The 17474-nt window shown below is 40.6% G+C and overlaps 1 protein-coding gene across 1 annotated transcript; it reads left to right on the top strand.

The window, feature by feature from the left end:
* Positions 1-537: 537 nt before the first annotated feature.
* On the top strand, positions 538-12128 carry slc41a2a (solute carrier family 41 member 2a). Its single transcript, XM_034588618.1, has 11 exons — positions 538-565; positions 1595-2040; positions 2279-2386; positions 3604-3675; positions 3819-3963; positions 4511-4657; positions 6986-7133; positions 9467-9546; positions 10143-10274; positions 10966-11114; positions 11188-12128. The coding sequence occupies exons 2-11, from the start codon at positions 1678-1680 to the stop codon at positions 11410-11412; spliced, it is 1569 nt and encodes a 522-aa protein (XP_034444509.1). The 5' UTR covers positions 538-565; positions 1595-1677; the 3' UTR covers positions 11413-12128.
* The last annotated feature ends 5346 nt before the right edge of the window (positions 12129-17474 follow it).

Here is a 17474-nt window from a genome sequence, read left to right as displayed (position 1 = left end):
AAGCCCTACTTGTATCCTACATCCCACATCTTTGGTTTGTGTCTGCATCTGACGTGCCAGCTGATTGCAAACCAGAGAGCTTGTTACATCCCTATTTAGGGATATATATTGTAAATTCATGTAGTTTTACGCCATTTAATTGTTGTGCTTGGCAGTGCTGCCATAAGTGCTTGTTCCTATAAACAAATAAACAGTCACACAATGATAAAGTCAGAAGCCAGTACTAAACTTTGTGTTTAGTGCTGTCTGTCATATACAGGTTATACACAGGATGTGATACATGAGGTGAGAGTGTGAGTTATGTGTATGTGTGTGTGTGTGTGTGTGTGTGTGTGTGTGTGTGTGTGTGTGTGTGTGTGTGTGTGTGTGTGTGTGTGTGTGTGTGTGTGTGTGTGTGTGGTTGTGGTTGTGTGTGTGTGTGTGAAGGAGGTTTGGGTAATTCCACTGTGAAGACTCAGCACACCAATCAGACGACGACAGTGGCCACAAGGAAGAGTCCGTGTCATCAGCAGTGGACTGTGAGAAGAGCAGATGCCTCTTCTCCTCCCATGGTCTCACATTAAGGGTAAGGCACTTGTTCACTCTTCACTTTCTCAACTCTTAAGCAAAGACCAAGTGTTGCTATCAAATTAAATGGAAATTTGTTTTAAACTTTACTTTACTGTGCTTTATCTGTGTTTGCAAAGTTGCTGGGAAGAGAGAGACACTCTCAGAGGGTGTTGCAAATTAATTTGATACGCGAATTAACACTATCTCAGGTTTGTGCCTGATGGTGGAAATCCTCTCATTCGACTGTGTCTACTTGACGTCAGTTTGATGTTCCCAGATTTTCTTTGACGTACTTTTTGAGCATCTAACAGCGCCGACTTACTCAAAGACATCACTGCAGGACTCCACACAGACAACAGTAAACACCTTGAATTACCTCGTATGTCGTTGCCTCACACAGAGTCTGATGATAATCCAGCTGTTGCTTGGATCATCATCAGACTCAATATTTAACATTATGCAAAAATGCTTATTTCCATTAAAGTTATAGTTCCATCTCTAGTTAAAGCTTTTTAAACATATGAGGCTTCTTTAATACATTTTGTTCCAGTGTTTTTGCCGATTATGTTAGAATTTTTTTTACATTTTGTACAATTCCTCTCTCAAAACCTGATGACCTTAGCTTTTTTCGTACCTGATCATCTCTTAGGAATTTTTTCCGAATGAAGTGCATTGTCTCTGTCAGACAACATGGCCTTAGTGTTGCTGAGGCAGGCATGAAGAATGATAATCATGGCAATTTCCACCATCAGATGACACTGAAACCATGCACTGACCCATTACATTTTGGCACTGATACAGATCAGGGGGATCCAGGTCTCTTTTTCAATTTCTTTAACTTTGCAAGATACTTTTTTGAGAATAATTCATGGATCTTTATGAAAGAAATCAAGCATTTTTAGGGGATTTATCCAATTAAAATATGGATCAACTGAATTGAATTGCTGTTTCATAAGGGGACTGTTGTGAAGGTCTGAACTCTACTTCGTGCCATTCTAGTTTATTCTATCTTTGCCCTTAACATAAAACGTATCTCCTGTTTTAGCAAACTGTGTCTGACCAGTGAAAGGATTTCTCAGGAGCCGGAGCAGCGGGATTAACATCCTGCCAAAACCCTCACTTCACATCATGGTTGTCTCGGAGTCCCAGGACGATCAACAACCCATAAGAAGCCCCGGTCAGCAGTCCAGATCAAATCCCTCCTCATCCCAACACTCTGGAAGTCCACAACCATACAGCTCCAATGAGAACATTCCACCGGTCGACACCAGTCTGCAATACAAGCCTCGGGAGTTAACTGAGATGGACTACCTGCTCCCCGTTAGACTCTACGGAAGTTCAAGGGTCAGCGAATCCACGACAGAAAAGGATGCAGTCGTTACGAGTGCACCTGCGGAGTCGGCGCGTTCCTTGTTGCTGCAGATCCTGGTGCCGTTTCTTTTGGCCGGGTTCGGGACAGTCGCGGCCGGGATGCTGCTGGACTATGTTAAGGTGAGGACACAGAAATCATTAAGACGAGGTCAACGGTGAGGTCATCATTTAGTTTACAGTGCCTGGTTGCTGAATCAAGGAAACTACATGACCAAAAACATTCTCCTTAGAGAGGAAACAGGTACAGAAGAAACACAGAGAAGAAGGAAATCTGTGTAGTTTTTCTGCGTGGGTATTGTGTGTTTGTGGTGTTGGTGTAAACTGAAGCTCATTTATCTCTGAACTGTTGTGTTGGCAGGACTGGGACGTGTTCCAGGACGTCAAAGAAATCTTCATCTTGGTCACTGCTGTCTTAGGCATGAAGGGGAACCTAGAAATGACTCTGGCCTCGAGACTCTCCACTGCTGTGAGTGAGCACACACACACTCACACATGAGCACATGAGCACATAAGCAGTATATTGCATTCAGTGTAAGAGAACAGATAACATAATAAAATTCCCTATGCAGTAAAAATGTAAAATATAAACAAGGACAAAGTTGAAGAAAACTAAATCTGAATGACAAAGAAACACCAACTCTCAGGATTAGATTTTGCTCTTTTGCATCATGGGTGTGAAACTCCTCACAGGCCTGTGAAGTCCATGGCAGCAAATCAATTTACTAATAATAGTCCCACAAGTCGGATAGCCTGGCATGATGTTTTCCTGGAAAAGCAAATAATATAACCATGTAATATTTTCATAAAGAGCCTTCATAAACTATCCAAAGATCGATTTTTCCTCTGTGCTTCAGATCGCCACTGTATAAAAACTACTAAAGCTCTTTTCTGGTTAAACATCAACACTGTGGTTTGTTTTGAGTCAGCGTTGGGCTAAAGGGTGTAATCATCCGCAGCTGAAAATAGTCACCACCTTTTGCTTCTGTTTCCACGGAGGCGTAGCGTACTCGGCATTTCGGAGACTTTTTTAATTTATTTTTCTAGTGAATGCGATACGCTTCCGTAGTTCTAGGAAACATTGACACTGTGGTTTGTTTTGAGTCAGTGAAAATAGTCACCACCTTTCTACGGAGGCGTATTGCATTAATTTGAAAAAAAAGTTCAGTTTTTCTGAGATAATATCGAGAAATCGGGAAATTACGAGATAAGTTTTCGTTTAAAAAAAAAATAAAATAAGAAACTCGTTTTCATGGAATTCTTTTTATTTTTTACTGTTATTCTGAATGACGCTCTCATTTGTTGGATCTTTGGTGTTCGTGGAAGCAACACTGTCCCGTCTGCTTAGTTTAATCCAGTTTAATTTTCGTTTTGTACGGAAACGTATTGCATTCACTGTTTTTCTGAGATAATTATCTTGGAAATTCCGAGATCAGTTTTCATAAAAAAAAAAAATAGAATAACAGTTTATCTGCAAAGATAAAAAATATATTAAAACAAAATATACATTAATAAAACAAATGATTATGATCAGTTATCAATTGATGTTCAATTCGATTTTTGCCCTTGGGAACATCATTTGACACAACACTGAGCTCATAATCCAATTTACAGCTCAATCGATGATCTACACACACATAGTGTGATGTATTTATACTCTACTGTATTTTAATCTGATGTTTTCAGGTAAATGCAGGGAAAATGGAATCTGCCAGAGAAAAGTGGATGATTATCATTGGCAACCTGGCACTCAAGCAGGTACATTATTATTTTTCATTTGTCTTATATCATTATTTGTAACATATCTTAATTCAAATCAACCATCTTTGAATCCTTGTCTATTTATCTGCAAAATTGAATTCCACTCCAGTAAATCGTTTTCCTATTTTCTTACTTCACAGCTGCAGGCCACAGTGCTGGGTCTGCTGGCCTCTGTGATGGCGACTCTACTGGGCTGGATGGCTGAAGGGGAGATGACCTTCAATCACGTTGTGCTTTTGTGTTCAACCAGTGTTTCCACTGCCTTCATGGCTTCAATGCTGCAAGGTAACAACACAAACTGTTCAACTGTCCTTGACCTTTCTGTCAGTGTGAAAATCAGAAGCAGAATCAGAAATATGTTATTGATTTCTTGGGTGGAAATTAGGTTTTGTTACACTCACTGCAGTAGAGAAAAGAAAACTATACAGACCAAGACAATTGTAATGAATAGAAATGCAAAATATGGGTAAGAGTTTGAAATAAAAAGTTTGTAAAGTCAGTAAAGTAGCAGGCGTCAGGCATGGTCTGTGCCTTGGTGGATGTAAAATCCTCATTTTGAATGTCCAAGTTTTCTTTCCCTCTACGACATTAAGAATCCTCTTGTGTCAGAAGTTATTCTGGAAAGGAGAGTTTAAACAGTTTGTGTCTCCAAATCACATTGTTTTCTGTTTACAAGTAAAACTTTAGAGTTACACTTGAATAAAGACATGAGACACAGTCTTATTTCCATTGTTGAAATTGATGTAAATGATAAAAGTAAAGTTTATCCGTGTTTTGACTTCAGAGTCACGTCATACATGGAGAACCTCCCCCTGTCTTTAACCCTGCCCAGGCATCATCATGGTGGCAGTGATCCTCGGCTCCATGCGACTGGGGATCAACCCTGACAACGTGGCGACACCCATGGCCGCCAGCTTCGGGGATCTCATCACTCTGGCCCTTCTGGCCTTCAGCAGTCGGTGGTTCTACTCTATCTCAGGTAAAGGAGGATGACGATAAGATAAGATAAGATAAGATAAGATAAGACATATATATATATATATAATTCACAAAGGGGCTTTTCTCATATGAAAATAATGATACATAATAAATAAAAAACTAGAATGCCACTCTTTGTGTGCCTACCCTGGGCATCAGTGTGTGAGGAGCATCAGGCAGTTAACCTTTGAACTGGGCCTCTGTACATGAGGAGCATGTGCAGCCCGGGGCAGCTGCCTAACAAAGAGCACAAAGAGGCTTCAGGCTCCGAGTGCAGCCCGAGCAGCCTGAGGCGATTGCCTCATTAACAACAGACACATACGAATGTCCTTTGAAAGGAAAATGTAGTTAGTTGCCTTGCATGTTAAACACTGATTATATCTTATACCGGGGGATGCATAAGGGGTGACAGAGGCCCACCATACAGGGCGAGACCAGGCAATATAGATTTCTTTTTGCAACTCTATGCTTTTGTTGTATATTTAAGCAGCAGTGATGTTGAAGATGATGATGAAGGAATCTCCGCGGACACCATTCTTGCTTGTATAATAAGGTTTATTACACAGAAGTTACAGGTCAGGACAGGTAACTAGATATACCCGGAGATGTTCTCAGCCAATGCAGAAGTCTGTCTCGCCGGTGTCGGACAAGCCTTCATAGGGAAGTGGTTCAAGATTCAAGATTCAAGAGTTTATTGTCATATGCACAACGATAACATTAAGCAGTCGCTTGCAATGAAATGCTTGGGTCTCAGGCTCTCTTATAACAATGCTCAATCAAAATTTAAAATTTAAAATAAAATATACATATCTAAAATATATATATACACCTAAAGAAAAAAAGAAAAACAATAGTGCAAGTGTGTGCAATAGTGCAAATATGCAATAGTGCAAATATGCTAAGGTGCAGAGTTATGACAGATTGGAGGAGTTTAAAAGTCTTATGGCCTGGGGGATGAAACTGTCTCTGAGCCTGGTGGTGCGGGCCCGGATGCTGCGGTACCGTCGGCCAGACGGCAGCAGGCAGAACAGTTTATGGCTGGGGTGATAGGGATCTTTAATGATCCTGTTGGCCTTCTTCCTACACCGCTGGGTGTAGAGGTCCTCCATGGATGGTAGCTCCGTCCTGGTGATGTGCTGGGCAGACTTCACCACCCTCTGCAAAGCCTTACGGTTCAGGGTGGTGCAGCTGCGGTACCAGGTGGTGATGCAGCCAGTCAGGATGCTCTCTATGGTGCACCTGTAGAAATTGCAGAGAATCCTGGCATCCATGTTGAGCCTCCGCAGCCTGCGGAGGAAGAAGAGCTGCTGTCTGGCCATCTTCCTGATGGAGTCTGTGTGTGTGCCCCAGACTTGAGATAAAATGACGTCATACATAGGGGCCTCTAATTCAAGACATGCTTCGTACATAAAGATGGAAACGAGGGCCCCCTAACCATTGAACAGGTCAAAGAGCATTCCCCGAGGGAGAGAACTAACGAGTAACATCGGGAAGAATAATTACATAATCTGAGAGTCCGGAAACGAGGGTCATTATGTTTTACACACATGTCAAAATGATTTACGTTAGCTAAATATACCACACTTTCACAAGACAGCATCGTAAATTCAGCATAAAGAAATGTATATTCTAATGGAGTCCGGAAACAGAGCCTTTGAAACTGAATAAGGACTGAAACAGAGGCCCTCTAAATGCTCCAAAAGATTTATAATGGTGTGAGAAATTGGCAATCACTACTCTATACACCATTCAAATTGACTGAAAAAAATACTTGTGGCTCCACCCCTGATCCTCATCCTGATCCTGATCCATACCAAAATGAAATCATTTTCTTCTCTGAGCCATACCGCATCCTTCACTAAGTAACGTGGTCCGTCCAGTAGTTTTACATCCTCTGGTTTACAAACAGACAAACCAACAAATAGACAGACAGGGGTGAAAACATAACCTCCTTGTTTAAGGTAATAAGTAAAGATACAATATAAACACAAGGGAATATAAAAGAAAGAATGTATAACGTGTAACAGTACTGCACATATAAGACATTGAGATTGCACAGAAACTAATTATTGTTAAATAGTTAAACTAATTGAAAACCTGAGTAAAGTATGAAAACGAAGAGGATCAGCAAGGACAGTTTGATTCCGTAACACACACTCGGGATCAGAAAACATTTTTAAACACTTGGTCTTTCTCTGAGCATGATCCCAAGCAGTTTCCACTTTTGGCCAGCAGATGACACCTGTTGCACTTGTTTCACAAACATCACAGAGCCATCATGGATTAGTGTGAAAATGAAAGTCTAAATAAAGACTCTTTCTCTGGACAGAGCTGCAGCCCTACGTGCTGTACCTGGTGGATCTGTTGATTTTGTGCCTGATCCCTCTGTGGGTGGTGATCTCCTCCAAACACCCAGCCAGTCACATCCTGCTGCGCACAGGCTGGGAACCGATCATTACTGCAATGGTCATCAGCAGGTACTTGCCTCAGCCTTCTACCTGACTCTTTCCCCAGCTTGGACATTTATTCACATTATTTATAAGGAATATGTTTAGAAATACATTAAATTGTGAGTTAGGGTTAGCCTTAAGGTTTATGATAACAAACATCATATCCCTCCAATCACTGTCATCCACATATCCACATACAGGGCTACACTACACATGTGTATAGTAAACTGACATTTAAACTGACATCAGGGTCTAAGTTAAGGCTTGAAAAAAAAGGCTGAATTGATTAAAAAAGTAAAAATATGACTTTAAAAGAAAACAAGAAAAAGTCCAATGGCAGACTTTTAAAAACAATGTTGATTTTGGTTTTATTAAAAAGGTACAACAGAGAAAAAAAACAAATAACATATAAACCAGAGGTGGTCTGGACCAAGTCTGAAGAAAGGTCTCTTTTATATGGTGATATTTGCTGATCTAGCCGGAAATCTTCCTACAGCAGCAGGAAAAGTTGTGTGTGGTGGGAATTTCTTTTCTAATTCCTTGGTGAGGAATTAAACTATTACAATGAATTATTGAAACATAGCTCAAGCGAGTTTCAAGGCATTTGATGCTGATCGACGCAAAATTACAAAGAGTATATTGAACACAAACCAAGTCACAGTGTTACTATTTGGCCAAATAGAGACAGAGTTCTCAAAGCCACTGCAGGCATCAAGAATCTGATCTGAACTGTCTCTTCTGACAAGCTTTTATACATAAAAAGTGCTGAAAGTGCCGTCCTGTAACCTGCTACATGGTAAATATTTAAGTGTACAGATTATAAATGTGGGCCGATTCTTATCTTATCAAACAGTTCATTGGCATTTCCTCCGTATTACCCTTACACAAGCTTTCCTGTAATTGTACCCACGCAGCATATTCCGGTCGAGCTGTTAGATAATGCAGATTTCCATTACATTGTGCACCATCGCTCTTCCACATATTTCTGTTGCATCTCTGCTGCATTTCTCCCGGTCGGTTTTACCTGTTTTATACCCCCCTAAAAAACGCAACTGACTCCTCTCCCATAGCCAGCAGAGGAGAATACATCCCATTCACCCTGGTAATCTGAATGAAATGATTGGTTGTGTTTAGTTCTGTCATTTTAACACATACTTGTTATGAGCATAATACCACTGGTGTCTTCACTTAAGGATGGAAACCTTCATCAATTCCAGGATTCTCAAACAAAACACATTCTAATATTATCTTAACACAAGAATAAGAATAAATGAAAACACACTTTCGGATACTTATATGATATATATGATAATGATATAAGAAAGCTCAATATACGAAGTTGATTGCAAATGAATGCATTTCATCCTTCTTTGGTCAGACAATTTCTTGTCTGTGTTGCTTTGGAGATTTTCCTCCTTTAGTTTTCTAGCTTTGTTTTCTATTCAAATGAGCAAAGACGTAACCGTCTGTCATACGATAAATACGTAAGGTCCTGAGACAAACCCACTATATGAAAGTAAGATGACAAAGCAAATTAAATAGTTGCATATAATTCTATTCTTCCAAAAACAAAAACAAAACAAAACATCACAACTCAACCTTGGACAATCACAGGCCGTGCTCTGCACATAGGACTTGCACTGTGCATGCCAACCACTCAACTTTGACCTGCAAGTTAAAAGCTTCATATCCTCTCCTGCCAATGAACCTTCTCTTGGGAACCATTTGCACATTCCTAAAAACTTTCCTAAAAACTGCAGACTTCAGCGTCAGTGGGAGACTCTTCTCAGTAGTTGTCCATCCTGAAGACAACACCCAGTGTTTATCCTTGTTTCTGTTGTCATGTCCACATTTCCGCTTGTTAAGAGGTTTAAACCTCAGTCTTAATGGACATGTTGCCAGCTATTGGTGCTCTGGCTTTAATCATCCTGATTACCAACAGTTGTTATATCTAATTATTTATTAAAATATCCGTAGCTTGGTCTATTTATTAATTTGAAATTGATAAATTTAAAGTTTTAATCATTATTGTTATTTTATTACTTTGCTATTTTTTATCACGCGCAGATTATCCAATTACTACACAATATCACCGTCTTCCTTTAATAACCCCTGCAGCTTTAATCTGTCTTGTGTGTGTGCAACCTTTAACTATAACTTAAATGAACTTAAAATCATCACAACACTCTCTTTTGATGATTGATTGATTGATTGAAAAGATTGAGGTTCTGTCATGAAACAGTTATCAGTGTTTATAAACAGAGACAAAAACCTGAATATCGTGGTGTTGATGTTTTTAAAGTGCCAATAATGTACTGATCATAAAGAGCTTCTGAAAACTTTCTGTTTTTGTCTTTTAGTATTGGAGGACTTATTCTGGACATGTCAATGTCAAATCAAAACATGGCAGGACTTATAATTTATGCTCCAGTCATAAATGGTGAGTTGTCTTCTGAAAATGTGTATTAAATGGGCTGCTTTGTGTGTGTGTGTGTGTGTGTGTGTGTGTGTGTGTGTGTGTGTGTGTGTGTGTGTGTGTGTGTGTGTGTGTGTGTGTAATGATACAGGTTTAAAATCATTTGATCATGATAATCCGCCTCTGAATTTACACTATGTGATGTCATCCTCTCAAAGGATCAGTGGTGGATGGATGGATGGATGGATGGATGGATGGATGGTACATGTTGTGTTTTGTGATTCCTCACCAGGGTCATTGTAGCATTTGATGTCAGTCCTTACAGCTGTGAGGTCTGCTGTTTGCGAAGGCGTCTGCATGAGAAGAGAATCTCTGAACAACTGCATTCATCATGTGTGAACGGTGCAGTTGTTGAGTTCCTCCACAGGGTTTGTCTTTCTGTGTGGGTTAGACCAGAGGTGAGATTGAGCCTTGCATACAACGCGTCTGATTTCAAAGGAGGTCGTCACATTTAAATATTTTACGATCTTAAGAATGCGGCCTTCTTTGTTGTCAAACAGTAGGTTATATCACGTCCTATCGCTGGTGACCCCTGCCCCCGACATTTCTTTTCTTCTCAGGTATTGGAGGGAACCTCGTCTCCATACAGTCGAGTCGGTTGTCTACTTATCTGCATTTGAACTTCCCAGCTGGAGATCTTCCAGAGGAGCGAAGGGGCTGCTACAACCCATTTCGCACCTTCTTTGGATCAGGTGATAAATGGTCAATTTCTTTAAAGCTGTTGAATTGCTCCTTCACTATACACACATACTGTAAAAATGAAAGAAAAAAAAACTTCTTGGCTATCTGGGGTCTCACTCTGGGGGTCTTCCACAGAGACATGAAGGCAGGATAGCTCCCACCCTGATAAGACATTACATAACATTTCATTTAGCTGACGCTTTTATCCAAAGCGACTTACAATAAGTGCATTAAGTACAAACCCAGAACAACAAGAATCAAGAAAGTACAATTTTCTTCAAAAAAGCCAAACTACAAAGTGCTATAAGTAAGTGCCATTTAAGTGCTACTACATTTTTTAGTTATAACTTTTAAATTTTTTAAAATTTCATGGACCTCAGACATCAGGAGGGTAATACATACTTTCACATACCCAATGGGAGGGAGCTATGGGTTATAAGAACAGTGTTGGACTTTGTGCTTGATTCACTGAAATAGCCAACACAAAAGACATATAGATAGATAGATAGATAGATAGATAGATGGATACTTTATTGATCCAGACCAGAGAGAGATTTAGGCATCCAGTAGCACACAAAACAATCAAACACAAGAGCATGAGACTAATAAAAGGGCGAAATGAGTCAAGAAGTAAGTTGCCTTTCAAATTTTGAGTTTTCATTTTAGCATTGTGAATTCTGATGTTCAGCTTTGTCGTGGCAGGAGCAAACCATCGCTCTGCCCGGATCCTGCTTCTCTTGGTCATCCCTGGTCAGTTCATCTTCTTATACACCATCAACCTAATGAAAGGAGACCCCAGGTTACCCGGTGCTGTCCTGACTGTCGCCTTCTTGTCTGCTTCCCTGATTCAGGTGAGTCAGTTGCAGGGTTCAGTTTCCCTCCGCCGACTGTTCTACAATACATCTCATACTCCTTGTCTCGTAGGTCTTCTCTCTGCTGTGTACAGCCGACTGTATGGTCCACTGGTTGTGGCAGAGGCGTAAAGACCCCGACAGTTACTCGATACCCTACCTCACAGCCCTGGGAGACCTTCTCGGGACCTCGCTCCTCGCTCTTGCCTTCCTCATGCTGTGGTGCATTGATGACTCAGGCAGTGAGCTCAAAGCAAGAGGAACAACAAATACAACGAAAAATCACACAGGGTGGTGAAATGTTTTTTAAAAAAGGACAGAGAAAGCAAATATTGATTGATGAAAGACGATCATCCATTTCTTCATTTCTTTGGCTCATCATGTTTGTCCTAATAATATTTTTGCTCTTTCTCGGTTTCTATAATTTCACCTCCTGACACTATGGAAGACACACCCGCTGCTTTTATCTTTGCACGATAACAGTAAACCTTCCTGGGATTTTGGGAAGTTAATCAAAACGCACATGTCTGATTCTGTCACAGCTGTAGCAAGCGAAAGCGAAAGCGAACGCAAAGACCTAAATGCTGAAAACTTTAACCCAAACACCATGTTAGCAGTATTTCACAAAAAAATACATGATGAGGTACTTCCCAAGAAAGAACCCATGAACTTTTGGAGCAGTTTCAATTTAGGGGACGGATCAGGATTTGCTATTTTTAACATTGCAAAATTTTTTTGAATCTCTCAAGAACTAAATGTAGAGATCTTGATGTAGAATGTCAGTCTTTCTTGGAGGACTGATATCTATGAGTGTGTGCATTTTGGTGCAACTTGATTGAATTTAAAGGGACTGTTGGGCCTGGTCGGAGGTGTGTGCTCTACTGAGTACAAACAGAAAATTCACAAGGGGGCTAGAAACACAGATGCGCACAACTACACAACTCAAGGCTCAAACTGTTACATGCACACTTGAAGTCTTTGCACACTAACTCTGTATTTTTCATCCAAAAATTGTTGCACGTTTAAGAGTAAATACGACCTCATGTTGCATCAAGCATGTTTACACACTGACATAGAAACTTTTGTCTTTTAAGATTTTGGAGAAGGTTTGATTTGCTGCGTTTTCCGCATTTGTCAAAGGCTCCGAGAGATTTGTTTTCTTCTTCTTTTTAATGTTCAGTATCAGTGCTGGTAGCGTATCGAACTGGATCTGACATCCTGAGATGGACTTGGAAGCAATCAGGATCATTTTGCAGCTCTTTGATCCGAGGATGAAATTCCTGTCGGCCTCTCAGGATTGGATGGACCAAATGTTTTCCCTTTTTCAAGAAGTCAGAGGACCTCGAAATCATCCTCAACCTTGGACAATAACCAAACGTTCTCTTCAATTCTGGCTCAACTTGAACCTGACACTTCTCCTCTCTCCTCCTGCCAATGGATCTTCTCTTGGGGACCAATTGCACATTCCTAAAACATTCCTGGAACATCTATTCATCCTGTCGCTGCACATGGAGTGAGGACCGCTTGTGTAAACAAATTCACTGTGACCTTAAGAAATAAGTATACATGAACATATTCATACAACCACACGAGTATCTTTGAGACCTATGAGACAAATTGTGATTAGTGAATACAGATTTAATTGATTGATTGATTGATATTAGATATACAACAGAGGAAGCTGAAAGCACAATATATGCCAAGAACCTAAACAGTCCATTTGGTTAATATAAAACAGTTTTTTATCTCAGGTTACTTTATAGTGGGCATACATGTCTTTCTGTAAGTGTAGCTGAGCATCTGCAGATGGACTCACAGCACAGTCAAACACATGAGATGCACAAATGACTGTGTTTTCTATTTGCTGGTGAGTCACATATAACCTGGATCGCAAGTTACACATGTTCTTGAGCCGTTCAGGCCATCTCATCCTGTTCCGTCCTTGCATATGGAGAAAGGCACTAACAGCTTGCTGGAACCTCACTTCTCGCTCTTGCCTTTGTGGAAGAAAGTACATTTTGTAGTGGAAAAGTAAATTTTTAACTCTGTGGTCTGAACCTCTTTAGATGACTTACCTTTAGATGACTTATTAACCGTCTAATTTTCAGACCCTGTTTTAAGACTGCGCCTATGCAGAACCAGTCTGAACTGGCTCAGGCAACAGCCTTAGTTCTCTTATACAGGATGTTTGCATTTGACTGTTCTTTATCGACATTCTGAGATCCTTGTGACTCTGTGTTGATCCTTTCTGCAGAAAGCTCTTAATAAAATACACAATGACAATTTGGTAATCCAGCCTCTTGTATTTTTAGATTTCCATCACACCTTCCTCATGCTGTGGTGCATTAGTGACCCAGGCAGTGTATGAGCTCAAAGCAAGACGATGTCTGAGGAAGAACAAATACAACGCAAGATATCATGTGGTGGTAAAACAAGAACAGAGAGAGTCGATATTGTTCGCTTTCATCTCTCAGATCACTGGAGGTCTGGGTTGAGATTGAGAGGGCTTTTCCTTTGACAGTGTGAATGCAAATGTCTCCTGGGCAACATTTGCATTCACACTGTCAAAGGAATGTGTCCCAGATAGGGTTTAGAAGAATACAAAAGATCTTCCATTATAAGAGCCTGTAGTGGAAAAATAACTAAGTGTGGTTGAAACCTATTTTGTAGTTGAAAAGTAAGTTTTTGCAGACCTGTCTAAATACGTTTATGACCTGAACTGTTTATGATCTGAACTTTTATGACCTGAAACCTTTATGATGGTTTTATTACTATCTCCAAAGGAACCATATCTAAATCTGTTCACTGTTATATCTAAATCTGTTCAACCAGTCTGAACTGGCTCAGACAAAGAGCCTTGATTCTCCTATATAAGATCCCTCCATCTTCACTCTGAGATCCCTGTGACTCTCTGTGTTGATCCTTTCTGCAGAAAGCCCATATTAAAAGTCGGCTTCTAACACGTTGTCAGTGTGCATTCATATTTTTGGGGGACGTAGCTTTGACAAAAGGGCTGATGGGAACATGTGGGATGTATCGGTTGCACTGTAGCCTGCACTTGGTAGTTTTTCCCTGCTAATCAAATCCAGCTTTCACCGGCAATGTGCCTTAATACTTTGTATTTCATCGCTCTTGTTCAGGTGTAATGGAAAACTCCACTGATCAATGTCTTACTACTGTCTTATGACTGTTGCTGACTGTGGCTGATGCAACCTCAGATTTTATGCCATCCTGTTGACCCTTATCTGTGCAACTGGGTGCTGGGGTTGGTTCCTCTTTCTGTAGCAACAAAGCCAGACGTTTCCTGTCTGCTTTCTGTTATGTTTCCTGTTTACCACAATGTATAAAAACCTTCTTCTTTAACGATCGAGATTCCACTCTGAGTGTGTAACCCTCTCAAGAGCTTACTATTCAAACTCAAAGACAATAAAAAATATTGCATCGCGTGGCTGCGTACGCTAGCTCTGAAACCTCGAGGAGCCGACATTTAGGCTTAAATCACAGTGTAAATTACCTTGTTTTCGAGTCGATTATGAATGTCGTAGCTTGCCGACCCTTGGATGAGACCACACGAGCAGTATGGAGGCATGTTATGTTTTTTGTGATGTTTAAATACGTCTGAAGTGGAAGTCGTCTGGGCTAAACGCTGTTTACCACTGAAACTCCTAAAGTGTTTTGTCGACTCAAACACTTCACCCACCCCTCGATCGGCATAGTGGTGAGTAATTAATGAGGGAATTTTCATTTTTCTGTGAACTGTCCCTTTAATGAGGTTAAACGGATGAGGTCAATTGAGTTCAAAGTATTGTTGTCTTGTTTTTTGGTCATTGTTATTGTGTGTGGCTTGACCTCTACATGACCAGTGTTCTATGACTAGTTATATAACTTGTGTTGATCAAACTTTGCTGTAGTATGGGGAAATACCAAGCCTCAGTTGTAACCTTATATGCACAAAACACACACATACAAGCCCGTACACACGGCTGGGTCAACAATGTGTGTCCTGGAACATTATTTCCGAACACTGCTAAATCGGTGGATGTGGAAGTCCCCTCTTCTGAAAAAGAGAAACAGTTCTAAATGAGGAACTAGAATCAGCGACAGGATGCAGAGCAGAGCTAGTAAACGATTTGTGTGTATAGAAAAGATCTTTAATCACCAGCAACTAGCAACTATGGTCCAGCAATGTCACAGTGAACATGTTTTGCAGAAAATCGCAGTAAATAGATGGATGAAATATGAAATGATATTTAAAGGGATAGTTCCCCCGAAAAATTATAATTCACTCATTATCAACACACCACAATGCCGATGGAGGGGTTGGTGAAGTGTTCCCAAAACACTTTTATGCCTAAAGTCCACAGGAAGTGGCTAAGCTAGCGGCCATAGCCACACGATGGTGTGTCCGAGGGTCCGTGAACGCACCTCGTAGGAAGATATCAGCGGACATTTAGGCTAAAAACGTGGTGTAAATGATGTCGTTTCGAGACGAATTTGAATGTTGGGGCTTGCGGACACTTGGATGACACCACAGGAGCAATATGGAGGCATGTTTTTTTTTTTCTGTTGTTTAATTACGTCTGAAGAAGGACACACCATTGACTGCAATTGTATTGGATTCTGCTGCAACAAAGTTTACCCCTGAAACTGGTTTGTAATATTCACCCCAATGGGAAGCTGTTGGCTCGCTCCTCCCCCCCTGAGGTTGTTTCTTAAGCCGAAGGTCAGGATCTTCTGATGATGAACAATGCCTTAGTTAAAGCCATCAGGCCAAGATTCATTCAGTCAACAAAGGTTACATTGAACAGGATTCAACATGATCAATACATAGGGAAAATGAACATGATTAGTATTGTACATGAGTCAAAGGTTACATTTCTCTTACAACCCCCCCCCCCCCCCCCCCCCCCATTCCAGAGTTCTTAACCCATGTCATAAAGGTTTGCACTGGTGTACAGAGGTGTGGGCGGCAGGGTTGTGTTAAATTCCAAACCCTTTGAAGTCAATTTAAAAGTTAATTTAAATATCAATGCCAGGAAGCAATCTAACCCTCTGAATAGTGCTTTGGCAGTACAATGGGAAGCCTCGAATTACAACTCATATTGACGTAAGCTATTATTTATAATCGTTAAAAACAGAATTACAGATATCTGCAATTGTCATTAAGGATGTGTGACGAGTTTTAGAAAAAAAAGAATTGGTATCACTTCCTTAAAATAACCAACATGCGATGTATGAAAAACTCCAGTTCAGTAAATCATTCAAACTAGTAGATAAACCACACACATAAGAATAGTAGTAAAGCAAATTCAGTTTCATGTTATTAAAGTCATTGACTAAAATACTCCTTGCAGACAAACCAAGTAGGATGAATGCAAAGTTTTGTAACTTCCCTTTGCACCATGGACTGTATATAAAATGCTCAGCACACAAAAAAATATATATTATAGATAACGTCAATGTGAAATCTAAACATCAAATTTCAAACTAAATATTTAATGTTAGATGTTAAATCTAAATCTAAAATCTAAATGTAAAATCTTTAATCCAAATCTAAATGTTAAATGTCAACGGTAAATCTAAATGTGGAATCTAAATTTGAAATAAAATGGGAATTGGAAATGTTAATTTTTACACTTTAAATTTCAATGTGAAATCTAAACGTTCAATTCAAATGTAAATCTAAAAGTGCAGCTTTACAATCGCTGCCCCACACGCTGCACAGGCACGTTGACAACACGCACAGCACTTTGTCCTGAATAACAATTCTTACACAACGCAATCACGACCAGTGAAAATGACGTTGCATATATCCATAATGATAATTTTAGATAGAAGTTCACGGAGAGGCCTGTGGATCCCTGTAATGTACGACAAGCCCTATGCTGTGTAGTTCACTTCCGAGTGTGCTCTGTAGTTTACCACTCTCACCTGATGTGGGACACTCAGTCTCCTGTGTTGCATGGTAATGCAGCTGCGGAATTGAACTCACAGGGAGACCAGAGGTTGAATCTTTGCTCAAGGATCAAACGGGAGTGTCACCACGATCCCTGGTGAGCAGCATGTGGTGAGACCATAGACTGGGTGAGACCCTGTGGGCGGGACGCTCACGTGCAGATTCTCCTCCTGCAGGTGACGTCACACATTACACGTGGCGGGATGGACAGCAGAGCAGAATAGAGAGCAGAATAGAGGAGGGCTGAGGAGAGGAGGACAGAGGAGAAGAGGACTGAGGAGAGGAGGACAGAGGAGAGAAGGATCAAGGAGTGGAGCACTGTGGAGAGGAGCACTGACGAGAGGAGGACAGAGGAGAGAAGGATTAAGGAGAAGAGCACTGGGAAGAGGAGGGGAGAGGAGCAC

This window comes from Hippoglossus hippoglossus, chromosome 6 (assembly GCF_009819705.1).
Source record: "Hippoglossus hippoglossus isolate fHipHip1 chromosome 6, fHipHip1.pri, whole genome shotgun sequence".
NCBI lineage: Eukaryota > Metazoa > Chordata > Actinopteri > Pleuronectiformes > Pleuronectidae > Hippoglossus > Hippoglossus hippoglossus.
Note: the sequence above shows the minus strand (reverse complement) of the source record. Positions and strands in the feature narration are given on the sequence as shown.

What these genes read in the sequence shown, in the direction of transcription:
- slc41a2a (XM_034588618.1), top strand. Translation starts at nt 1,678, where the DNA reads ATGGTTGTCTCGGAGTCCCAGGACGATCAACAACCCATAAGAAGCCCC. An exon ending in GCAACCTGGCACTCAAGCAG is followed by an intron (nt 3,676 to 3,818) that starts GTACATTATTAT and finishes CTTACTTCACAG; the next exon opens with CTGCAGGCCACAGTGCTGGG. An exon ending in ACTGCAATGGTCATCAGCAG is followed by an intron (nt 7,134 to 9,466) that starts GTACTTGCCTCA and finishes TTTGTCTTTTAG; the next exon opens with TATTGGAGGACTTATTCTGG.